The sequence below is a fragment of the Centruroides sculpturatus genome, unplaced genomic scaffold (genome assembly GCF_000671375.1).
Source record: "Centruroides sculpturatus isolate CEXI.00-Female unplaced genomic scaffold, Cexi_2.0 scaffold78, whole genome shotgun sequence".
Lineage (NCBI taxonomy): Eukaryota > Metazoa > Arthropoda > Arachnida > Scorpiones > Buthidae > Centruroides > Centruroides sculpturatus.
In genome coordinates, this window is record NW_019384629.1 from 281,231 (window position 1) to 307,552 (window position 26,322).

General features: G+C 31.4%; 2 protein-coding genes across 4 annotated transcripts in view; one reads left to right on the top strand and one right to left on the bottom strand.

Moving 5' to 3' along the window:
• LOC111625697 (ribulose-phosphate 3-epimerase-like) overlaps positions 1-24,815 on the top strand; it is a 48,186-nt gene extending 23,371 nt beyond the window's left edge. Inside the window, exons 4-6 of one of the 2 annotated variants that reach the window (XR_002756768.1) lie at positions 3,196-3,282; positions 13,779-13,993; positions 24,024-24,154. Coding sequence is in view for 1 of the 2 variants with exons in the window: in XM_023368911.1 (XP_023224679.1) it covers positions 3,196-3,282; positions 24,024-24,146 (210 nt within the window). In the remaining variant the exon portion in view is untranslated. Of the gene's footprint in view, positions 1-3,195; positions 3,283-13,778; positions 13,994-24,023 lie in introns of both variants that reach the window. The other variant, XM_023368911.1, reaches the window with a different exon arrangement.
• Positions 4,751-26,322, bottom strand: part of LOC111625696 (hepatoma-derived growth factor-related protein 3-like) — a 114,525-nt gene continuing 92,953 nt past the window's right edge. The window contains exon 7 of one of the 2 annotated variants that reach the window (XM_023368909.1): positions 4,751-5,672. In XM_023368909.1, coding sequence (XP_023224677.1) covers positions 5,502-5,672 — 171 coding nt within the window. In that variant the 3' untranslated portion in view covers positions 4,751-5,501. The remainder of the gene's footprint in view (positions 5,673-26,322) is intronic. The other variant, XM_023368908.1, reaches the window with a different exon arrangement.

The following is a 26,322-nucleotide window of genomic DNA, read 5'->3' on the forward strand; positions in this document are numbered from 1 at the left end:
AGCTAAATAAAGAGACTATATTATTGTCATCTGTAGACTAAATAAAAAAAATACACAAAATTTTTATTGCTTAGAAAATTTTTTCATAGCCTGAATGACTTCAAAAAAAAGAGGGGCATCCATGAAGAAAGTTTGGAAACTGCTGACATGTGAGAGAGTATGTAGAAGATATGAGAGAGTATGTAGAAGATATTTAGTTTTAAAGTTTTGATCTCAGAAACAATAAAGGGAAAAGAATAACTTATTAGAATTTAGTGAAGCAATAGTTAAAGTGACATGTAACACATTATTTTATACATTAATTCTACCATTTTAAAACAACCAATTTCATGATAAACTATACTTCAGTTTGCAAACTCATCAAATACAGAGTAAAGGCAATATTTGCATTACATGTTTAATTGCTGTGTAAAGTAAAATCCTCCAAGGCAAGTTTTCAAATAGTTAGTGCCTGGAAAGTTAGTGCACTAAACTTTAAAGAAAATTTAGTTTTTTAAGTAAATAAAATTTATATTTGTACAGCAAATTTTCCTTTATCCTATTCTTTATAACAAAACTATTTGGAAATATGTTTCATGGGGAAATCAATTGCAATTTGGCTCATGTTCAACTGAAATTTAAATTAGACCAATCAGAAAGAAAAGTGACAAGTGCATTTGTTTACCATTAGGTGCCAACTTATTTGAAAAAGACTATAGTAATTTAAAATATATCAATTGGATTAAGAATCAACTGATATAAGAACTGATTCTGGATCATGTTTTCTTTGCTCTTTGAAGATTCTTGATGAACCTTCAAAAGCATTTATGATGCATTGAATTCTGCAACTGTGGAAGATTGAACACACACACAACACTGTTGAGTGTATAATAGTTGAATTGTAATGAGATTATTACAAAAGTTGCTTTTAGCCCTTAGTATAATTATATTAAAATTAAATTATCGACAACCGTGAGGCAGATAATAGTGAGGGCTTATCAGACCAGTGATAGGCACAAATGCTCAGGAATCAAAGTGAAAATATTTAATAAACACAAAAATGACTACATAAGTATGGAAAAACCCAAAATACATTTCGGACTATTTCCCAATAGAAAATAGTCCCTCATCAGTTGGCATTAACTGAAGGTTTTAGTATATTTAAAATTATACAGGGTAAAGGTAAACTTAAAACTATGCCTAAAGCTATACAATATAACGGCATTTTCATCTTTATATTGTATAGCTTTAGGCATAGTTTTAAGTTTACCTTTACCCTGTATAATTTTAAATATACTAAAACCTTCAGTTAATGCCAACTGATGAGGGACTATTTTCTATTGGAAAATAGTCCGAAATGCATTTTGGGTTTTTTCGTTTCCATACTTATGTAGTCATTTTTGTGTTTATTAAACATTTTCACTTTGATTCCTGAGCATTTGTGCCTATCATTTGTCTGATAAGCCCTCACTATTATCTGCCTCACGGTTGTTGATAATTTAATTAATATAGTTGAATTGTAGATACAAATGGAAGTTGATTTATATATACAGTAGAGTGTCAATTATCCAATCAACCAAAACATTGGTTAACTGAAAGCATTCCAGTTGGATTGTGTCGTGCTGAATTGAATGTTTTTGATACTAGATTAACTTCTAAAGTTAATTTTTTTTGTTTTTATATTTTTCACGACACAATAATTTTTAACGATACAATAGCCATGATTATTATTATAAAAATTTTTGTTAGACTTAACATCAACAAAAATTCAACGTGAAGTGACACACAATGGAGAAAAATGTAAACATGGGATATATTAATATACTACTATTGGGATATACTAATATACTATATTAATGTATTTTTTTTTGTACATAATCGATTATCCGAAAATTCAATTTTCCGAATAACCCCAGTCCCCAATTGATTCGGATAATTGGCGCTCTACTGTATATATAAACATCTTAAAGCCCAATGATCATATCAAAGTGAAACAAAATTACCAGGTTAAATTTGGGTCAAATTATTCATTATTTAATAATTATTAGTAGAGATTGATTTAATTCAAGATCTAGTTTGATTTTTTTTTTTTTGGAATAACATTATAGCACAATCACATATAATAAGGGACCAAATGGTATTATTAAAGAAGCTAATGGCATTGAAATAATTTTCAATGTTGTTATATATTTCTACAAAAAAAAATTGTTTATTGAGATTTCTAGTACTCTTCATTACTTTTGAAATTTACACAAAAATTTAATTGTGTATTCAACAGAAAGCTGTAGTTAACTAATTATATTGATTTCATATGTAGGTAAATGAGCTTAAATATGTTTAAGCTTGCATTGTTTTAGCCCATATTTGACAATTATGCAAAGAAAAACAAGAATTCTTATAACTTCATGAACATTTGTAAATACAACTTTATGCCTGATATTTTGAAGAGAATTTTTACAGATAACACAACTGTTCTGATTGGCTTTATTGATCATTGTCGTCTACTAGGCTTGAATGTAGCTTTAACCAAATCAGTGTTTCTCAGTTTTAGAATTATATCAAAATAACTTTTACTTCAAAGAATAAATAGTTGTAAAATACCAAATTTTTTCAGATATTAAAATAATCACTATAATAATGTCTTTAGTATTTTAAGACTACAGTAGAGCCTCGAAAACTCGGCCTAATGTGGACCGAAGGGTGGCCGAGTTTGTGAAAATGCCGGGTTATCGGGAATGGTGTTAAAAAAACTAAGTATTAGTGTTTCCTCAGAAAATACTGTACTGTATTTGTATGTATTGTTTACTTGAGAATACAACAGAGAATAAACTGCCCAAATATCCTTAAACAAAGGAAAAGTACGTCCTTTATGAAGGCACAGAGCCTTTACTACATGAAAATGAAAATTAATGAATACACTGTGTACAGTAATTTACCTGATAAGACAGACCCCAGAAAAATACTTTATGAGGCATAAAGCTGTCTATAATGAAAATTAATTAACTAACGATTTTTTTGCCCTGCCAGGGTGAAGCCAAGTTATCTGGAGTGCCGGGTTATCGAATGCCGAGTTTTCGAGGCTCTACTGTATTTCAATATGAAAATGGCAATAAAAATAATAAAATGATGCTGAATTTTTTATATATTTTTATTGATAACATTTTATGGAATAATAATTCTAATTATCAATAATCTTGAAAAAATAATTGTTTTCAGGTACAGTTTTTGAGAGCACGTTTTAGAGATTTGGATATAGAAGTTGATGGAGGAGTTGGTCCTCAAACTATTGATATGTGTGCAGAGGTATGTTTTTATCATTTCGTAATAGTTTTTTTTCACAAAGTCAAGAGTCTTTCAGAATTTATCTTATAAAATCTTTATTTATGGTAATCATTGGGTTTAACCAGTTTTGATATATTGTAGGTATTAAAAGATTTAATAATTAAAATTGATCAGAATATAGTTTGCCAATTAAGTTTTAGGATTAACTCCATTACATACATTTAAAAACACTAGAAATAAGAGAGTAGGTATGTGTGTCCTCTGCATTCTGACTTATGTGTTATTTGTTATCATTCATATTACAGAATTTGCATTGTGCAAATCATTGTCATTGTATTTATTGAAAAAAGCTAAAAACAAACATTAAAATTTGTTCAGATTGGATAAAATTATAATTGAACATATAAATTCATGGAACAAATATATGGTAAATGACAGAATATTGTTGTGTGTTCTTAGCTGAAAACAGAATAATATATTTATAAGAAAAAGTATAATATAAATATTCCTGCTAAGTGAGTTTTTGAGATGATCTTATTAGGATAAAGGTGACACAGCTGTGATATTGACCACACCATCCCTCTTTATGCCAATAAATAACAGTTGGTTAACTCTAAATATTGTTAAAGATAATCTTCATATATAAAGAGATGTAAATGTATATGGGTTTATCTTTATTTTTCAACATTTCTTTTTATGTAGTTTAAATGAAAATAAAATATATTGGTATTGATTAATTTTGAATTATAAATAACTTTCCTATGTGATATAGCAGGCCTAAAACTAATTCACTTATTGCTTTTCCATTTTTATATTAGAGGATAAGTTTTGATTTTACTATCATCTCAATGTTTCAATGTCAAAATATTTCTAATCAGTCAGAATTTTGAGACATGATTGTCTTTAGAATTTAATGTAACTGTTTACTTGAATATTAATCAGATCTATTGTAATGTTTGAATTTATGGCATATATAAATATATATATTCTATATTTTGTTTTGTCGGTATACTGTATTTTCTTTTGCTTTGATAAAAATTTAATTTAGTTTTTATTAGAAAAAATCTCTTATGTATCTTTTTTTTTTCTTATTAACATTTAGGTCTTGTATTTTTCTTGTATTTTAAATCTTAACTAAGTGACAAAAATTAAGGATATAATATTAAAATGACTGCTGCTGTGGCTAAAATTAAACAAATAATTCAACACATTTATAGCAACCAAATATCTCAATTTTTATTGCATAATACAATATATAATTTAACATTTATAAAGCCAAACATGAAAAAATGTTCAATAAATTTGAAAACACTTACATAGATATGAGAATTTCACATTTACTTGAAATCAGGATAAACTAATATTTAAATAAGATAATTAGGAATAATTATACTATTATATTTAAAATGAACAACAGTAATAATTTATTGCAGAATATTTTTTAAACTATATAAATAAACTCAGACAGTAAAAGATTTATTATCTAAAATGAAATGATAGAAAATGCTACACAATTTATTTATTGATCTAATGTCATAATTTCTACTTTCATCATTCTGTAATTAATGAACCATATGTTTCACTATGAAATATAAACATAATTAATTATTTTATATTGTAATAAATGAAATTTGTGATTTAATGCATTAATTTAAAATTCTTTAATATTATGAAATGATATGAAAAAATCCACATTCAAGTTGAATAGAAAGTTAAATGCTTTTTAACAGTCATATAGTCTTCATCAGATAATATAAAATTTATAAAATTCTAACAAAATTATTTTATAACTTATATTTCTTCCCTAAATAAGATTACTGAAAATTTGTTACTATGATAAAATCTGGAAATTTTAATTTGAATGTGGATATTAGTGTGTGAAGTGTATCCAGGAATTATTTTTATGATTTATGATCAATTTTTTCCTGGAAGAACTGTGATATTATTTACATAATTTTCTGATTAATACATTATTTTCTATATTAAATAAACTTTCTTATATTCTCAGATTTTTTTAGAAATATTAGAAGTAGCAGATAATATAACTTTTACTGTGCGATATGAAAAATTATTTTTCAATAAAACTTCAAAAACTCTGTGAATTAAATATTAAAAACAGCAAAACTTATTAAACCATTGTTTCTATAATCAATTTCAAAATTAAAAGATATTTTATGCAGTTTAAGTTAATCTTGTAATCATCTAAATGCTATTTTTGAGTTAATAAATTCCTGTTTAGTTTAGTTTATTCTGATCTCGGATATTAAAATTGTAAATAAATTCAATATTTTTAAATATTTGAATATAAAAGCATTGAAAATGATTCTATAGACCTGATTCCCATCTTGAACATCTAAAAGTGTCTTCTTTGAAGTAAAATATGAGTCCCTTGTAAAAATTCCTAGTGATATCTAAATATCATAAAAGAAGAAAGTAATTAATTTTTACAGTTGTTTATTATTAATTACTTAATTAATATATTTATCATAAATATTAAATATTGAATTGAAATATTTATGTAGTTTATTTTAAAAATTAGTTTGATGTCTATATACAGGTTGCATAGTAAAGTCATCTACTGGATATGTTTTGTAAATTAATGCTTTTAAGTTATTTCATACAAAAAATCCAGTGAGGTCAACTTTGGAGAACATAGCCCTATTCTGTGGTGGGCTAATATGTTTTGTTCTGTGTTATTCATCAGTTGTAGAACTGTTTATAAGCCATTGACACATCTGGCCAAGAATGAGTGGCGCCTGTTAAACTTGTTATTGCAGTGGTTCCCAATTAGTTTTTCCTGCATACCACTTCAACTAAGAACTCAAACTCGCGTATCCCTTATAGCAGAAATTCATATTAATCCATACTAATATTATAAATTCGAAGGCAAGTCTGTCTGTGTGTCTGTCTGTTACCTTTTCACGTCTAAACCGCTAAACAGGTTTTAATAAAATTTGGCACAGAGATAGCTTACATGTTGGAGATGGACATAGGCTACATTTTACTGCGAGAAAATATCTTACTCCCACGAGAAAATTCGATATAATGCGGGCGAAGCTGTTGGTAAACAGCTGTGATAAATAGAATAAGTTTTTTTTACATTTATTACCTTTAAAATACAATTCTAATAATAATGAAAATAACATAAGGTTATTTAATTTTAATGTGACAAATGTGCACGATTTCTTTGCACAACTTTGTAAAATCTGGTTGCTTTTTGGTCAGCTTCAGTCTCGAGTCATCTTCGAGTTGAAGTCGGTGACGGTGTTTAGTTTTCATGTTTGTCATGGCCAAAAATCCACTCTCGCAGAGGTATGTTGTGCAAAATGGTAGAAAATATTTTGCCGTTTCGCTGACATCATAAATTCTAGCCCGATTTAGAAGCGAGATGTTGCAACTGATTATTAAACTCAGTGAAGTCTCATTATACTTTGTGAGAAGTCGCGTTGTTGCATGTGAGAAATAACAGCGACAAAAATTTTCAAAATTAATTTTGCGAAAACAAATTGTGTTAATTGTACAATTTTTGTTTCTTGTGTAAGAATTTCATTTAGCTACTGTTACAAATGCATTTTTTTGATGAAATTTTGAGAATATTTTTAGTTATAAATAAACAAATTTGTGCATTCAACATCGTGTTGTAAATTGCTGAATTTTTGATGGTCTACCCATTAATTTTTTGATTGCTTCATCTTATGCATTTGAATTTTAAATCGACCGATTTTAGATTGCCGCGCATACCCCTTCATGCAATTTCGCATACCCCCAGGGGTATGCGTACCACTAATTGGGAACCATTGTGTTATTGTAACAACTACAGCGTGTCATTGAGCTTTTTGTCCATAGTTGTATACAGGATATTAAGATAGCGGTCACTTGTCTAGCAGCTATTGATGAGTACAAGGTATGGGAGGGAACCTGCTTACTCCAGATCCATATCAGATATTTAGTGGTGTTGCATATCTCGTGCATTGTGGAACATGCTTTGCCCAATGATGCATGTTATGGCAGTTACAGATTCTATTCCACAAAAAAAAAAGCCTCATCCGTCCATAAAATGTGCTTAAGCACATCAGCTGTGGTGGGCAATTTGCTCAGTAGCCATTCCTTATGTTAATATGTTATATTTCAGTTGAGAAAAATAAATTAACAAAGAAAAGATAACAAATTAACAAAAACATGCTACAAGAGCAGTCTATTGTATTAAATTTGAAAAAAGTCTTCAAGCTGTAAGTTGATGTGATAAAGACTCATATAAACAGACATTTATCCCCTGACTAACATGGATTATTAATTGAAATTTTAAAACAATTAGCCCTGATTTGGAACATCCCATTCAAACTGACATTTGGCCTGACATGATGTGCATTTTGTAACTTCTAATTTAAAAATAACTGATTACAACTTGGGTTGCATATAGACTATCATGGGATGGAACTCATAACTAATACTTGGCATCACCCAGATTTGATCCTGGGACTCCAGAGTAGTAGGCTGACACCTTAACCACTTGATCATCCAACCAATATATATATATATATATACAGGGTGTACCAGAATGACGTTTCAAAAATTTGCGGGGTTGTAGAGGATGAAATTTTGAACGTTTTGATATAAGGAACCTATACAGTAGAGCCTCGATTATCCGACTCAATTTGAGACTGGGGTTGGTTGGATAATTGAAAAGTCGGATAACCGAAAAGTATGAAAAAATCCATTATTAGTGTAGTATATTATTATATCCCATGTAATTAGTATATTAGTATATCACTATTAACCTACTTCGCGTTTAATTTTCATCGATGTTAAGCCTAACAAAAATTTTTTAAAATAATAATTGTCGCTATTGTATCGTTAAAATTTAGAAAATTAAGCCTCGTTTAATTAAACACTGGCTCCCTTTCATGGTCGAATGAGTGTTGCCAGCTAAAACACGTAAAAATAATATTAAAGTAGCCAAGACATAGCCAAATATTGTAGCGCCACATCACTAGCGGACATTTGAAATTTGCCGACTAGGACGGTCGGTTAACCGAGGTGTCGGTTAATCAGGGGTCGGATAATTGAATCTCTACTGTAGCTGGAAATTTGAACTAAAGTGTCTACAGTGGTAGTAAGTGCTTGACCGCCCTTCACTTTGGTAGCTACCTTTCCGTCCATTGACGTCATGTTATTGCAGATGGAAGACTGTAAACACACATCTACAGTGGTCTAACTGAGCCTGTGTACAGAACGTTGTGTACTTAGGGCTTGTCGTCATTCAGGTCACCCCTTGCATCCACTGGCGCTGTGCTGTAAACACATAGCTAGTCAACGTGAGTCCCTTGTGTACGCAATAACTATTAGGCACAGTTCATAAGCTTACGGAGTGCATCTTTACAGCATTTAATACCATCAGAGGGGAGTGTGGCATCTTACAGAGAGTCGGACAAACATGGTTTGTCGTTGCACATTATGTAATGAAGTTGGTGGTCATCACATTGAACATTTACTCTAAAGTAGTACAGCCACTGATTCGATGTACAGTTTAATTGTACTCTACTGTTTTGTCAATAAAACTTGTCATAAATACTGTAATTTGCTGTTTCATTCAGCATACTGACCGCATAGAACGTGCAAAGTGCTGTAGAAACTTTATATAACATTTCTGGCTATAGGTTCCTTATATCAAAACGTTTAGAATTTCATCCTTTACAATCCCCCAAATTTTTAAAACAGGGTGTATCAGAATGATACAGGGTGTATCAGAATGATACACCCTGTATATGTCTATATTTGGTATACATTCCAGGACTGAAATTTGTTGTTGTGATTTGTCCTGGCTTAAATTTAACATTATGCTGTGCCAGTTGCAGATAGCAATTGAATGAGTACATGTTAAATAACAACATAAAATTTGATATAATTATGTCTGCTTCAGTCCATATTGCCTCACTGCTTTAAATAGGCTTTTATGTGGTTATGTGTGGAAGTATGCCAAAACTTTGAGGTCCTGAAGATAAGGGCAACCTAGACTGTGCTACATTTCATTTCCCCATAAGGTACTGTATAATTATTTCACAACAATGTTCATGAGTATAAAGCATTGTCACAGTGCTCTATCATTTAGCAGACTGCATGATGTTGGCTCTTTATAATGGCATTAGCATTGTTGTTACCATATGATTTGCCAAGATCACTGCTTTATTTGTATCTTATATTTGGAGAATTTATGTATTATGTTGGAATGAATGTGCAATTTACATATGTTCTTTTTTGAATTAATTTATTTATTTTACTGTAAACATTGCAGTGGAACTAATGCATCATATGCATATACTTGTGCAATGCTGGAAAGATCTCTTTTGCACCTGAATAAATGTTAGTATTACATTTATAATACAAAATTTCAGTTCAGTCATGCTAATCCAAACAGCTTCTACCATTCTCCTAATAAAATAACAGACTTGTCAACTGTACATTCGCAGATTACATATAAACATGTCACATGTTTTAAGCATTGTTGCTCATTCTTTCTGTGACCTTGTTTGACTTAACAACAATTCTAGCCTCTATTTGCTGATGTAAAGTATCTTACTACATTAAAAAATGGCCTCAAAGTGTGAGCATCATACCCTTACTATAGAAACTAAAATTGAGATCAATGGACACTTAAAAAGAGGAGATCAGCTAGTAAGCTTGCAAAATGATTCAATGTGGGAAAAATCTGCTATCAGTGACACAAAGAAAAAATATGAAAAACTGTGCATTTGCTTTTACCACCAAGTGTGAGCCTGGAAAGTGAAAAACTCTGTATGGAGGAGAAAATCCTGCATTGTATTCATGGTTTGTGCAACAAAGAACCCAAGGATGTGAAATTGTTGCTGCAAAAGCCAAATTTTTTTTGAACATATCATAGGAAAATGATTTTATTGCTAAAGAGTAACTTTATTGTTTTAAAAAGAGATATGAAGTAAGGTTATTGACTGTCACTGGTAAATGTTTGTCAGCAGATAAATCGGTTGTGCAGCTTTTCACAAAAAAGTTTAAGGAAAAAAATGAAGGTATGAATCTAAGATGTGAACAGGTATACAATGCTGATGAAAGTGGGCTTTTTTGGAGCATGTTTCCTAATAAGACACTTGTACATAAGCATATGACTCTTGGAAGAAAAATTAGCAAAAACCAATTGACTTTTTTTATTTGTGTTAATGCAGCTAGAACTCATAGACTACCTTTATTTGTTATTGGAAAATCAAAGAAACCATGTGCTATAAAAAATATTCTGTTGACAGTGAAATATGAAGGGCAGAAAAGTGTTTGAATGAGCCAAGAAGTGTTTACAAAATGGTTTTCAACTGTCTTTGTTCCTTCACTAGAGAATTGTTTATTGGCTGCATCTTTGGTATAGCCCAAGAAACATGAAAAGGAAAGAAGAATAAAAGTTTTAGAAAAAGTTCAGGTTGAAGGTAAAATAAAGTGAGATAGGACAGAATGAAAGTTAAGATCTTTGTTCCTTCAATCAAAAAACACTTGCAAACATCTGGTTTACCACCAAACACTTTGCTTATCTTGGATAATGCTCCCATCCACCCATCAGAAAACAGACTAAGAAATGATAATGGAACCATAACAATGTTTCTATCACCAAATGTCACTGCAGTTCTGCAACTGTGGATCAACCTATGATCCAGTGTACAAAAACATACTACAGGAAAAATTTTAAGAATTATTAATGAAGACAACAATGAAATAAAGGATGTTGGGAAATCCATCAACATTAAAGATGTCCTGTTTTGGATAGCCAACACTTCGAAAAATGTTGGAGAGCAACTTTTGAAAAATGTTTGGCATAAGCTCTGGCCTCCAACAGAACAAGTTGTAAATCATGACAATTTAATATTGACAATGAAGTAACAGAGATGTTGGAACATTTTGATGAACTCAAAATGTTCCAACATCTTGCAATAGAATAACTAATACATCATAAGGATGTAACGACGGGCTACAGATGGAAGAGAACAATTCTCATTATTTATTAAGCAGGAGATAATTCAGGAGGTTTTGCAGCAAGACTGTGGAGTTGGTAAAAAAACACTCAACACAGACTCCTGATAATTTTAGTAGGCTGACTCCCAACTCCGGCAAAATTAAAAAATCAAAGTCATTTTATGGGGTTCAGAGTAGTGTACCCCCTATGAGGTGCTTATAGGGGTACACTACTCTGAACTCTGAAAGTAGCCCGGGCATTTACCCAAATACTTTTATAGTTAGTATTATTAATATTTCTTTGTATAAAAAAATCAATTTTTAACAAATATTTAATAAGAGGAGAAAGGGGGCAATAAAATTCAACATCTACATATCTTTATTCTACATTTGCACTTCAATTTCACCTTTCTAGAAAAATTAGTCCAACTAAAAAGTGTGTGAACTGGCTACTTCAGCCCCTTCTTCAGAAAAGAAAAATATATACAGGTAACCCCCGTATAACACGGTAGTTACATTCCAAAAAATTGCCGTGTTATGCGAATCCGTGTTATACGAAACAAAGAACTAATACGAAAAGAAGGGTTAGGTTCCAAAAATTAAAAAACATGCTAGTATATTTTCATAATTAAGATAAATATCTTCATTAAAATTTTTTTAAGTGATACATATTAATATAAATTAAACAATGTTTTCTTCGTCATCACTAAAAACACTATTAATTAACCGAGAGCGTTTTCTTTTTGGCAAGTTATCCTTATCCTCTGAGCATTTTTCTGCATTATCTTCAGATCCATGCTTTACCTTTTGCAAAATGTATGTAATTTTAGATTGCTTGCTTCTAGTTAAAAGGTCTTTATAAATTTCCTTATATGGGGCTAAGCACTTATGAAGAATAAAGCAAGTATGGAATAAGGGAAAAACATTCGGCAACATCAGAAGCAGAAACGTCGAGATCTGGCAAAATTGAAACAAGTTTCGATGTGTATGGACAGAAGGCGAGAAGAGAAAATTTACATACTTAAGTACTAATAGTTCACGAAAATAATAATTTTCGTGAACTATTATTAGTTAAGTATGTAAAAATTTATTATATTTCCTGTTGTACGAGGATTTTACCCAATTCTCGAACCGTGTCAGAGTGAATCCGTGCTATAAAAGTACCGTGTTATACGGGGGACGGTACCAATTCTCGAACCGTGTTAGAGCGAATCCGTGCTATAGAAGTACCGTGTTATACGAGGGTTACCTGTACTCTGATCAATTAATCTTGCTCATTCAGAAAAATATAGAGTACTCATCTAGAGCAGGGATAATAAAGAGTGATTAAAAAATATTCAAATTCAATTGTCAAAACAATTTAAATACTAAACACAAATACCACAAAGAAATCTACATATTTAATAATTTATTGCATTTTGTATTTAAATAAATGAATTATAACAAAATACAAAAACATTTTAAAAAATTATTAAATTTTCTTTCATTTAAATAAAAAACTAAATTAAATTTGAAATGCCAGAGTTGGAGTCAACACATTTTCCCAACTCCAACTCCTCTGGCCAGAAATTCCTCCCGACTCAGACTCCACAGTCGTTCTGCAGTCACACCAACTGGTTAATGATCAGGAAAATGATGACAATGAGAACATGTTAACTGTTTCACACAAAGATACAGCTATTTGTGAAGAAAAACTACTGCAATGGGCTAAAAACAATGGTAGAACTCTCCCAGAACTTTTGTTGCTTTGTTGTTTACAAGAAAAATATTTCAATCTTTTATGCACAGAATAAAACCCAAAAGAAAAGTTCTGATTATTTTTGTGCATTGTGATTTTAAAAAATTTTCATTTCTATATACTATACACATACAATATTGTAGAAGTATTTGTGTTAAAATATTTTTGTGTTGTGTCTTTAAATTTCCTTAACTTTTTAAACATTGTGTATCTTTTACTACTATGTATAAGAATTTTTACTACTATGAATAAGAGCATTTTTTGTACTGTGTGTCACTAAATAACTCCTGCTAATCCAAACTTTTTATTAATCCAAAATTCCACCAGTCTCAATTCATTTGGATTAGTGCAACTGTACTCTACTTGCATCTCACTTACTCAGTCATGATTTGAATGAAAGTAGCTTTCATACAAAGAAAAAGAAAACAAAATGATACTTGACATCCCCCTTTTGACTATATGTTATGGAAAAAAGTCAAATATTTTAGGCCTGCAAGATATCAAATTCAATTTTTGAAGTCTCAAAGAATACTGTTGTGGTTGATTAAGTATCATCTGCCTATTTTTAAAATGCATATTATTATTACAGTTGATCCCCCTATAACACTGTTGATAATTCCGTTTTATATGAATTCCATGTTGTATGAATCACTTAGATTTTACAAATACGTGTGCCGTTCACAGCCCGGCACACATATTTGTAAAATCTAAGTGATTCATACAACATGGAATTCATATAAAATGGAATTATCAACAGTGTTATAGGGGATCGACTGTATTTAATTTGTCTTCTATTTATTTCTCTATTCAGATGGAGGTTTCAACCTGATGGTTTCATCCTCCAGTATGGCTGCTAGCTACTGGAAGCAACCTGTAAAGTGGACATAGGTTTCTAGTGCCTCAATATGGCAACAAGGAGGCTGATGAGTGGAGGGCCAGTAAAGTGATGATAGAGGGATCAATGACATTAGGCTGAGATGAATGGAAGCACCCAGAGCTGAATGTTCCTGTTGATATTGTTAGCAGGTGAGTCAATAATGGAGTGTAGTCTTGTCATCTCCAAAGTGTGGATAGGCTGGAGAGGATGAAAGATTTTTGGAGTAAAGGAAGATGATAATTGGAGCTCCAGCTGTTACAATGTACATTGTCTATATGGTCAGTTATAGGGAGTCTATAGGTCCTGGCCTTTCTCCCTATGTATGGATGACCACATCTCTCAGATGATGCCTGAAATGCTGATATGGTTTGTTTGCCAAATTGAGCAGATATTGCCCCAACTGGGCTGCATTATATGGTCTCCTCGTTGATTGGAATATGTGAATGACCAGGAGTCAATATAGAATGACTGGAGCTAGAATGGAAGCAATGAGGGCAGCAAAAGCTAATCAAAACAGAAGAAGCCTTGTTGCCCATTGTTGCCTTGCCCTGGACACTGCAATTTGGTGGTGGATTGTGATCATCACTTCAGTAAATCCTGATAGGAAAGAAATCTGAAGTGGGTGAGATGGAAAGGGCAAGTGGTTAAAAATGTAGACCTGTAGTCACTGCAGCAGGAAGTGCTTGAACACTTTGCAAGAACTGATGTGAGGGAGATTGGCCTGAAGGAGGTGCACTGGTTAGAGAGTCCTTTGGGCTTTCAGACTGGACAACTATTGCAGTTTTACACACCACTGAACATTTACCAAACTTTCAAATTGTGTTAAAGTGATGAATCAATAGGTCCTGGCCTTTCTCCCTATGTATGGATGACCATATCTCTCAGATGATGCCTGAAATGCTGATATGGTTTGTTTGCCAAATTGAGCAGATATTGCCCCAACTGGGCTGCATTATATGGTCTCCTCATGTTGACAACTCTGTTTTAGTCAACATGACTTTACTTTTACAGTAACACATTTTCAGATGTCACCTTACCCATAGACTACTGTTTTTCTCTTATCTCATAAAGTACAGCTGGGTTTCAGGGTTGAAAGATTTGTGCTACAAGTAGCAGAGTGAGATATTTGTAGGGCTCTACACTACTAGATTTGGGCAACTTATTACTTTTTTGGCTACATTTCAAGAATTCTGCTTTACTTTTTATCTGGCAACCTGTGAGGTTCTTGCTGGCATGTGCTGTTTACCTGCAGTTAATTAATAATATAAATTAACAAAAGTAGCATTCTTTAAACATAGCTGTATTCCATTTGCTTAATAAATTATACCAATTGCATGACATTTGACATATTGTTCAGAAATATATAGATCTCAGATAATTCGAGGTCATGATTTTGTCCCTTGAATTTTAAACTAACAAGGATTTCCTGTAATATTAAGATCATTATTATTATTGTTGTTATTAAATTACTGTATTTTCATGGGTTGGCTAGCATGCTGGTTAAATTGCAACTAAAATATCAAATTAATCAGATCTAACAAAACTAGTTGTTAATTAAATGTTAAAGAAAACATTCTTTTGAGTACAATAAAAAAAATAACTTTGTAATTTGACTGACTTAAAATCAGGAAGCGAGTTTTCCTTTACAAGACAATAAAACAATGACTTATTGACATTAGTAGAAGTAAGTCAGTGTGGGCTACACTGACTATCTAGCCTGACCTTAAAAAACACCTTCCTGTAAAATTTCACACACAGACTATGTTAATTAGTGTAAGCTGAGATAATTTACAGCCAATTTCTTAAATTCAATATGTTTATTTTTGCATTTTTGAATCAAATAATAAAATACACACAAAAAAAGCACTCTCAGAATTCCTTGAGTATTTTACATCATTAGAAAGAAGACAAAATGAAGAAATTAAATGTATAATCATAGTTTTTGATGTAATAGTGACAATTTCACAGCTTTAGAATAAAAACACTTTTTTTTCTTTAGTGCATCCTCTAGATCAGTGGTGTGTAAACTATGGGTCATGAGAAAATCTTTTGGGATTGCTTAATGCTTGCAAACTGTTTTTTGAAATACAGGCATCCTAGATATTTATATTAACATGTTTAAAATAAATGTCCAATTGTTCAGAATTCTGATGGAAAATGATCTCATGATTCTCTATTTAACAAGCTTAGTCAATAAAACTATAAGCTTATGCTAATCCAAGGTCCATTTCTGGATAATTTCTAGAAGTTTGTAAAAAATGCTTTCTAACTGTCTTCTATATTACTCTTTGAATAAACCCACCAAAATAAAAATCATGGGTATTCTTAACTAGTTTAATAAGATGTAAATCCTGTCTTATTACCATCTTGTCTTGTTCTTATCTGATCTTGGTAGTTATGTAATTGGATGTCTTTTAATTCAGCTAGCATAGAAGATATCTTTATTTCGTAAAGCTAACTTAATCACCAGTACTAAAAATAACCCTAAAGAACCTTTACTTCCAGTAAGGTCAAAAGCGTTTGTTTGACGATTTTTTAAAGTTTTGTCACCGGAAGAAAAGGTTATTTAGAGTTAATATTTGAATTATTAAAGACAATAATTTGAATTAAAAGGAAAGTCTTGAGACTTTTGTTATTATAGACAAGTTTTTGACTGAATTTGATATAAAGCTTGTTTGTTGGCTTATAAAATAGAAGGATAAACTTAATATACTTTTCTTGGCTTAGTAAATCAAATTCTAATTTTCCAAAGTAATCATACTGTAAAGTGTAATGAATGCACTAAATACTGGATGATATTCAAAATACAACCAAAAATGCAGCTCATAAAACACAACATTGGAGAAAAATGAATATTTTCAATTGCTTTTAGCGATCATTCTCAAGTTAAAGAACTTAGAAACATATATCAGAATAGAACTTATGATGGAATATAATTTAAAATAGATTGCTGGCCATTAAAAATGCTACAACAGGAAGGAAAGCAAATAGCAGCATTATATTTATTGTACAGTACACATAGTATAATGGGAGGAAAACATGATTAACAGGTAATTTTGAAGTACAGAGCATGCGGAAATCAGTACCCAGTGCAACTGCCTCTGGCAACAATAACATCTATAATCCAGCTGGGCATTGAGTTGAACAGAGATTGGATAGCAGGTACTGGTACAGTTGTCCATGTGGTTTCAACTCTATGCCAGAGTTCATCTGTCATATTGGCTGGTGAGTGGTGGTGTGCCAGTTTTTTGGCAATCACTGACCAGACATTCTCAATTGTTGATAGATCTGGAGAACATGTCAACCAGGGCAACAGTCAAACAATCTCTGTATTCAGGAAGGTCAGGATAACATGCAGTTGTGCATTGTCCTGCTGAAAGGTAGTGTGATGGAGGCCTTGAAGATAGACCACAACAATGGGCCTTAACACATCAGAAATGTAATGGCGGCTGTCCAATTACTGGCTATGTGAACAAGAGGTGACCGGGATGTGTACCCAATGGCACCCCATACCATCACTCCAGGTGCTAGGCCCATAAAATGATAATGAATGCAAACTGGCAATGATTGTTCCCCTAGATGCCTCCACACATGGATATGGCCATCATGATGCTGTACATAGAACCAGGCTTCATCTGAAAAGAACGTGATGCCATTCCTGCATCCATATTCATTGAATGCATCATTATAGGCATGCCTGTCTCTGCTGCAGTATCAAGGTAAGCTACAGCAATGGTCACTGTGTTGATAATCTGTGATGCTGCAGACGTCGTTGCACTGTCTGTGCAGATGCTTGTTCTGAAAATGACCCAACTTCCTGACTCAGAGTACATGATGTGGCTGTACAATCCTACAAGGCCATGTGGTAAAGATGTCTGTCCTCTTAGGCATTATTGACCAGGAGCCACTGAGATCCCCTACACAGCATTCTGTATAGCCTCACTGGACCCATCAATTTCCTATTCTTGTGACAGTCATGGTATCTATCAACATGAGCAGCAATAGCATGGAACAATAAACTGCAGTCTCCGTAGGCTACACTTCTACCAAGATCAAACTCTGACATATACTAGTAGGCATTTCTCCTCCTTACACAAGGCATAACAAAACCTTTACTCAAGCAACCAATGTGCGAATGCAATTTCCATACGAGAAACCAACTTTACAATTGTCCCTTTTATACAGACTGTAGGTGGCCTTACTCCTACCTGCTTTGCAAGCATGCGTTGAAATGCTTGGATATGCAAATGATTAGCAGCATGTACCATTTATGCAAATTTCGTGTTTGTTGCATGCTGCCTTCATGATGTAGCAATTTTAATGGCCAGCAGTATATAAAACAAATGCCTGATTGACCATCAGATGTCACATTTGTATCAAGATGTAATTATCTAGATGTAAAAGTAATATTAAATATCCAATAATGCCCTCCAAGCTGGAGATAATGTTTGTTGTCCTTGTAAATTTCCAGGTACTTAAGTATTGCGGAGACTCCCATGTGTGGTGAATAAGATGTGCGTTATCGATGTTCACTTGCAGATCCTCATCCAAGGTGTATGTGGCTAAAGCCACAATAGTTTGCTGTTTATTAATTGATATAAGATGTTCTTGCAGACATTGTTTTAATGGATATATTGTAATTGTAACCCAATGTATTGTAGGTGTTGGCCGTCTCTGTTGTCCTGAAGTGGTATGAGTATACTCCCGGAAGGAACATGTTATTGTGAGGGTCCTTGATTATTCTAAGAAGTGTATAGATGGTGGGGTTCCTTCTGTAGGCCAAGGAAAGGTTATTGTCTCCTGCCACTTGTCAGTATATAGCCATCAGGGTGTTGTTATATTGCACAACCTTGAACATATTTCAAAATACGAAAAAGATATATCTTTTCCATCTTATGTTCTATCTTAATTTTTCAGTTAAATTATTTATTTATATTATTATAAATTGTAATGCAGATATGGAAAACACTGAATGGATTGCTGAAGGCAGTCATAGAGGGGGCTTTTAGTAGTAGTAATTTTTTCAATAATAAGATATCCCTTAGATGAGGATCTGCAGGTGAACATTGATAATGCACCACACACAGTATCCTTCTCTATATTTTACCTGGAAATGCTGGAAATTTACAAGGCCAATAGAAACATGGTTAGCAACCAAATACAAGGACAACAATATGTTATCCCCAGCTTGGAGGGCATTATCAGATATCTAGATGTAAAAGTAATATCAAATAAGTACATCCCAATAAAAACGTGGCATCTGACGGCCAGTCAGTCATTTGTTTTATATTTTAAACTAGCAGACCCCGCCACGCGTTGTTGTGGCTCAAAATGTATCTATTATAAATTTATAACACTTCCCCATGGGGGAATTTTTCAAAAAATTTCTTCTTAGTGTACATTCTGTTGACGTACCCTATTAAAACGCAAAAAACCACATCTAAAATAGTATAGGCCTAAATAGAAGCAGAGTTCTATACGGTAAGCCTTAATCCTAACCATCTCCCTTCAGTGGGGGGAATTTCGACATGTATATTATATAAAAACACGTGCGTATTCGAATGCAGCGCTGTGTGAAAATTTCAAAGGAATCGGTAGGAACAAACGAACATTACATTTTTATTTATATAGATAGATAGATGATGATCTGCTTTAGTTCATTTTCACAGAAAAGCAAACTTTTTCACAGAAAAGCAAACTTGGGGCGTCGTACTCGTAGCGCCATCTGTTGGACATAAAAGCCTTAACCTAGATGATATCTTTTAATTTATATGAATGTTTAACGGAATAATATACAGCCTATGTCCACCCTGAGGTTCCGTTTTAAATATTGGTGAAAGAATTTTTGAAATCGGATGAGTAGTTTCGGAGGTTACCTGCTGCAAACAAACTTACATACATGACCTCTTTATAATATTAGTATAGATTACACAGTAGAATGTAGATTATCCGAATATCGATTAACCAAAAACTTTCCAGTCAGCAAATTTAAATTTCCGTTAGTGCTGTGGCACTGCAATCTTTGGCTATGACTTGGGCTACTTCAATGTTATTTTTGTTGGTGTGCATGTTTTAGCTGGCAGCACTGGCACGACCATGACCATGGACGAATTTCAACATGGGCTAGGTTAATATATTTTTTTTGTACATAATTGATTTTCCGAACAACTCCAGTCTCCAATTGATTCAGATAATCGATGCTCTACTGTATTATATTCCATCATATGTTCTATGTTTCTGAATAAGTTCTTTAACTTGAGGATAACTGCTAAAAGCAATTAAAAACATTCATTTTTCTCCAATGTTGTGATTCACAAGCTGGATTTTTAGTTGTGTAAGTGTTTAACTCATCTGAAATATAAATTAGATACTGAAATTATTTATACTGATTTTACAATTTAACCTTAAAGATTGCATCTGATATGATATGAAAATTGATTTAATTACCAAAAATGTATGTCATGTTTCTACCAGACTGATATATAGAATGGATGTGTTCCGATTCCAGAAATTAGGAAAGCAATATTATTATAATAGTTTTATATTATCCAAGTATAAAATTTTATACTGTATTTGTCATGCTGTTTATCATTACTACTATAAAAATTTGTCTTCCATCTGACTGGAAAATTTCATCTTTGTAGTTACATGCAAATATCTTATCTATATATATAACCAATTCAACGGGTATCCGTCTCTGTCTGTCCAGTAATCGTTTGATAACGGACACTAGAGGCACCTCTATCGTGTGTCATATTTCAAACATTCAAATTAACAATTTTAATTCTTATTTAAATTAACAATATGAATTTTTATTATTCATTTGTCCAATAAATTATTATTTGGTCAATATAACAATATAAATAATTCAGTATATTTGTAATAGGAATTTATTATTTCAGGGGCTTATATCTCTCGAAGGGTCGCGAGTAGGGATATGGTTCCTTTGATTTTATTGTTAGTACAGGGGTCTATGGTTTGGGGGGGTTGCCACCTGTTCATTCGGAGGGTAAATCTTACCATTCGGATTTTAACAGAGCTGTAGAGCATATTGATAGGAACAAAAAGTCAAAGGAACCATGCCTCATGGAAATTTGTAAAGAATGCCCACTAGGGGGCGTCCTGAGCTACTAGTTGTCTATAATTAATCTGTTAAATTGCAATATAACCTTAATTTGTTTTTGATAGTTCTTGTATTCATCCAGTAATTTTAATTAACATTTTTAAACATTTTATCTTCAAAGTATATAAATATATTCATTATTTGTGAGTTGATCAGTTTTTATTTTACCATTTGGTTTAATTTTCCAATTCTAGAAGCACATTTAACTTAAAGGTTACAGATGTGAATATTATCGTTAAAAAGATTCTAAACCTTTACCATATTATTACTTTTATTTATCTTCTAATCTAATAACTTTTGACTGAACAATATGTAATAGTTTGCATGAAATCACAAGAGAACAAAAAATTCATACTAACAGCCACATCCTCATCCAAGGGGCATGAGAATAGATTAACTGGTTTTTAAATTTGTTGTTTTATTACTTCCATTACTTTTGAGAGTGCATTAGAAAGTTTAATAAAAATACACTCTGATAAGACCAAGTTTCTGTGTGTTTTAGCAATTGGAATATTGCAATGCACTCAAATCTTCAACTTATGATATTAATCATATTATGCACCGGTTCAAGTGAGTCCATTTTTTTGGAATATGTTTTGTTAAACTTTATCAATCAGTTTTGTAAGTACTTTAAAGTTGCTTAAAAACAACAAAAATTTGAATGTTTTCAAATCAAATGATCCCAGTGTGCGGTTGTGATTCAAAACATATTCATTGGCATTATATGATATTAGTGATAAAAATGAAATTCTCATTTGTTTTATAGTGACTGTCCATATCATGACTTTTCAGTCATAGAGCAAACTAAATAATCCAATCCAATTTTGTGAATTTTTTTAAGCTGTACATTATAATCCATTTCTAAATTTGAAATTAATTCAAACTGTTGAATAACATTTGATTCGTTGATATTTTTCAAAGCATTCCGTATAAGTTTATCAGGAATAATTGTAATACAGAAAAGAAAATAGGCACATTTTCTTTAGTTAAAAGGAGATAATCTTGCATTGATAAAAAAATTAATGCTATTTATGATGAAACAAAAAATTTTTTTATAAACAAGGTTTAGATTATTAATTTGTAAGCAAGTATCATTATGAAGCCTCATATGAGTTTTATCAATTGAAGATGGAGAAGCCTCGAATGTTTTTGTATAAATTCAACTACAGTAAATAAAAAAAAAGCAATACTAAACTGATTGCCTTGTTATTAAAAACTGTTTAATTCAATATTTGTTGTAATAAAGCCAAATAATAGTAGTAATATAGCCTGATATATTTTGGAAATTATTAATTAAACACTAAGTAATTTGGCACTAGAGATAGACATTAGGTGTATCTCCTGCTAAATTAATAAATTTAGAAGGTTCTGGAAGAAAAGATGCATGATAAGCATCATTATAACAAAATTTAAGCCTGATTTTTTAGTTACAAAGGAACTATAAAGTCTTAAACTATTTTTATTAAAAATTGTCATAATTAGGAATTAATAATAATTGTTGAAATTGCAGAATTTTAAAATGGCAAAACTTATTTCAAGGAATGCAATTTGAATATAATAAAATAAAATTTAATTCAAATTGTTTATCAGAATTGTGATGCAAGTATGACTTCTGTTGCATAGAAGACTGTAAATAATTTAACAAGGGGGCCTTACGGTCTCGGAAATTCAGTTGGGATGACACTTTGCAGGTTAGTAGTATACCTCAACGGTGTCCAGCCAGATGATTCCGAGAAAAAGGGCTCTAAAGTTTTAAGCACAGCTCATATACAGGTCAATTTACACTATGGCAGCACAGCAAAATGGCTAAGTTTGTAGTGAACTCGCTTGCCATGGGGCCATCTAGATTCGATCCTACAGCTAACTTTTTTCTTTATTTTTATTTTTAAAAATTATAACAACTTTTAAATAAAGTTAATGACCTAAAAATATTATCAATTTTATTTATGAAATGACAGTTACAGCTAATTAAAATGTGAATTAAAAATAAAATATTATTTTTATTTTTGCTCAACCTTGTGACGTCTATTTTTATAGACATGTAAAAAATCTAATAAAACGTATACAAAATTGTGCTTATCTGATTGAAAATAATAAAGAAATAAATTCTCGTGAAGTATAAAAATACAATTAATAGTGCATCATCAACTGTCATTGCCAATTTTTAATGAAATGATCCAGTATGCCTGGTAGGTTTCCAGGCTTTCTGATAAAAGAGAATTTTTCATGAATGTAAACGAAGTATGTTTTCCAATAGGTCTTTTAGAAAAAAGTTATTCGTGTAAACAATCGTCCTTTATAAATTGTGCAAAATGTCAAAATAGTTTTGTTTTCAGTTTTTGTGATAATTATCATTCTAGTGCTTGTATGTAAAATAAAAAATTGGCAAATAAAGATATTGTAAAAATTTTTATACAAATAAAACAATACCTGAAAATTTTGTTATTGTGGTAATTAAAGTTTTAGTTTACCTCCATTAAAAATGCATTTGAAATTATTCAACTTTTTTAAAAATATCTTTAATTCACATTTTAATTAACTGTAACAGTCATTTCATAAATAAAATAAATTATTTATGATTTAATTGATAATATTTTTAGATCATTAACGTTATTTAAAAGTTGTTATAATTTTTAAAGCATTTAAAAATAAAAATAAAAAAGTTAGCCGTAGGATCGAATCTAGATGGCCCCGTGGCAAGCGAGTTCACTACAAACTTAGCCATTTTGCTGTGCTGCCATAGTGTAAAATCGACCTGTATACGAGTTGTGCTTAAAACTTTAGAGCCCTTTTTCTCGGAATCATCTGGCTAGTGCACTTTACCTCAAGGGTGTCCAGCCAGAATTGTATACTACTAACCTGTGAAGTCTCATCCCGAACTGAATTTCCGAGACTATAATGTCCCCTTGTAAGATGCATTATCAGGTTTCTCTAACTGAAAATGTGAAAAAAGTTCTGTAAAAATTCTGATGATAATCTGTCTTTGGTCTTGTATTATAAATTTAAAATCTATTCACTTTTAATGCATTTTCTAATAAACAACCATATTTTTCCAGGCTGGAGCCAACATGATTGTTTCTGGAACTGCTATAACAAACAGCAACAACCCTCGGCAGGTCATTTCAGTTCTTAGACAATCGGTGGAGGAAGCCATACAGAAGACTCAACTGGAACGATGACATTATTCATTACATTCCTGAAAGTTATCCAAATCATATAGATGTAAATTTAAGCTAATTTTTTAAATGCATTTTGTATTGTTTAAAAATAAGTTTGAATAAGTATCTATTACTTTATGTACATTTTAAAACTTATTCTATTATTTTCTCTAAATACCTTTCAATTCCAATGTGTATGTTAATTATTGTATAAAAAATAAAAATTGTATTCTTGGAAATTGCTGCTATTTATATTTTTATAGTTCTTTGACATTTGTTAAAAGTAGGGAGATAACAATGAATAATCAAGGCTAATTTTATTCATTGTCAATTAAAACAGTTGAACAGTACAAGGATGCCATTGGTTACTTATGAAATTATGTTTATGTCATGTCCAGAATTTCAGTAATTAACACACAATTCCATTGTCATTACTGAAACTGCCCTTGTAAACAGAACTAAACATCTCAACATTGAAAAATTATATTCTGAATGTTTTTACTTATTTGATATGCTACCTGGAGATGATGTGTTAGATTCAAAATAGAATTATTGCTGCTCTAACTATTCAATGGTATTAATACAACAAAACTTCCATTCACTAAGAAAATTAAGCATTTGTATTGGATAGAAAATTTTTTTTTTCTTTTTGATTATGTTTGTATTTTGGCTGTTAAATAAATAATATTTTTTAATAAGTGTAATAATATCATTTCATAGTATAATTTTGCTTTATATTCAGTTCCAAAAAATTTAAATTGTAATAAAACTTTGTTGATTGTTTCAAGGAAAGTTTGAAAATTATACATATAATATAGTATCATATCATTCTTGAATATATTTGTTGTTATAAAGGAACAACAATGAAGTGGATTACAATTATCTGAATTAAACAAGGCTGACAGATTGTCAGATAGTATAGAAACAGAAGGAGAGAGGATGTGGATGATAAAGAAAAACAAACTAAAAAAAAAACTGGATTTAAATGTAAAGCATTTCTTAATAAAAGACATGGAATAATAGTTGAAAAAGATATCTTTCTTCAACTTAACCAAAAGTGTTAATGCTAATATGAAGAAGTCATCCAAACTGCTTTTTTGAACACCCTTTATATCTATAAACTTAAAGTAATACATTCATAAGACTTCTTACTGCAAACAAATAGACATTTTAAAACTTACTCTCTCACTCTCAACATATGGCTGATAACCTAAAATCATTATCATCAGTCTTAATCCTGTAGTTTAAAATTACTATACTTCAAGCAAAAAAGAAAATGTATAACTTAAATTGATGGCATTAGTAATTTGATCTAGCTTATAATTGGAGTAACTATCAATTATTAACAATACTTTAAAGAAATGTATAACTTTGATATGTTTTTAATTGTTTAATATCAGGACCAATAAAACCAGAATTTTCACTAATTATACTCTTATTTTACTTATCCTGTTTAATGTTGTCAGTAATCTTTCATCATAGCAGTCTCAGTGCGATTGCAATAAACAGATTCTAATGTATAACTCAAACTAAAGAACTTTTGGATAACAAAATACAAGGCGTGTCCAGAAAGTAAGTACCGTTTCGTTCTACTGCCACCGCAGCAGTAGTGCCTGCGCATACATGTCTCTGGTTGATTGTCAGTCCAGTGACGCCATTACAGCCAGATTGTGTTGTTTTTCCACATGTTAGTAAGCATTCAAAATGTTTAAGACGATTGCTGATCCCGTCGACTGCGAAGTGCATTCTGTAATATGGTTTTTGAGCGCAAAGAATGTTAAGTCAGTTGAAATTCATCATCAACTAGTAGAGATTTATGGTGAAAATGTAATGAGTGATGGAATGGTGAGAAAGTGGGTTAGACAATTCAATGCTGGACGCACCAATGTTCATGATGAAGCACAGAGTGGCCAGCCTTCTGTTGTCAATGATGGTTTGATTGCAAAGGTAAATGAGAAAATTCTTGAAAACAGATGATTCACATTAAGATTGCTTTGTGATGAGTTTCCACAAATTTCAAAAACTGTTTTGCATGAAATTGTCACAAATTGCTTAAATTATCGCAAATTGTGTTCCTGTTTGGTTCCCAAAATGCTTACAATGTCCACAAAACAAAGTGACTTGTAAGTACTTTGACATTTCTTACCTGATACAGTGAAGAGGATAATGATTTCCTAAACAAAATTGTTACCGGTGA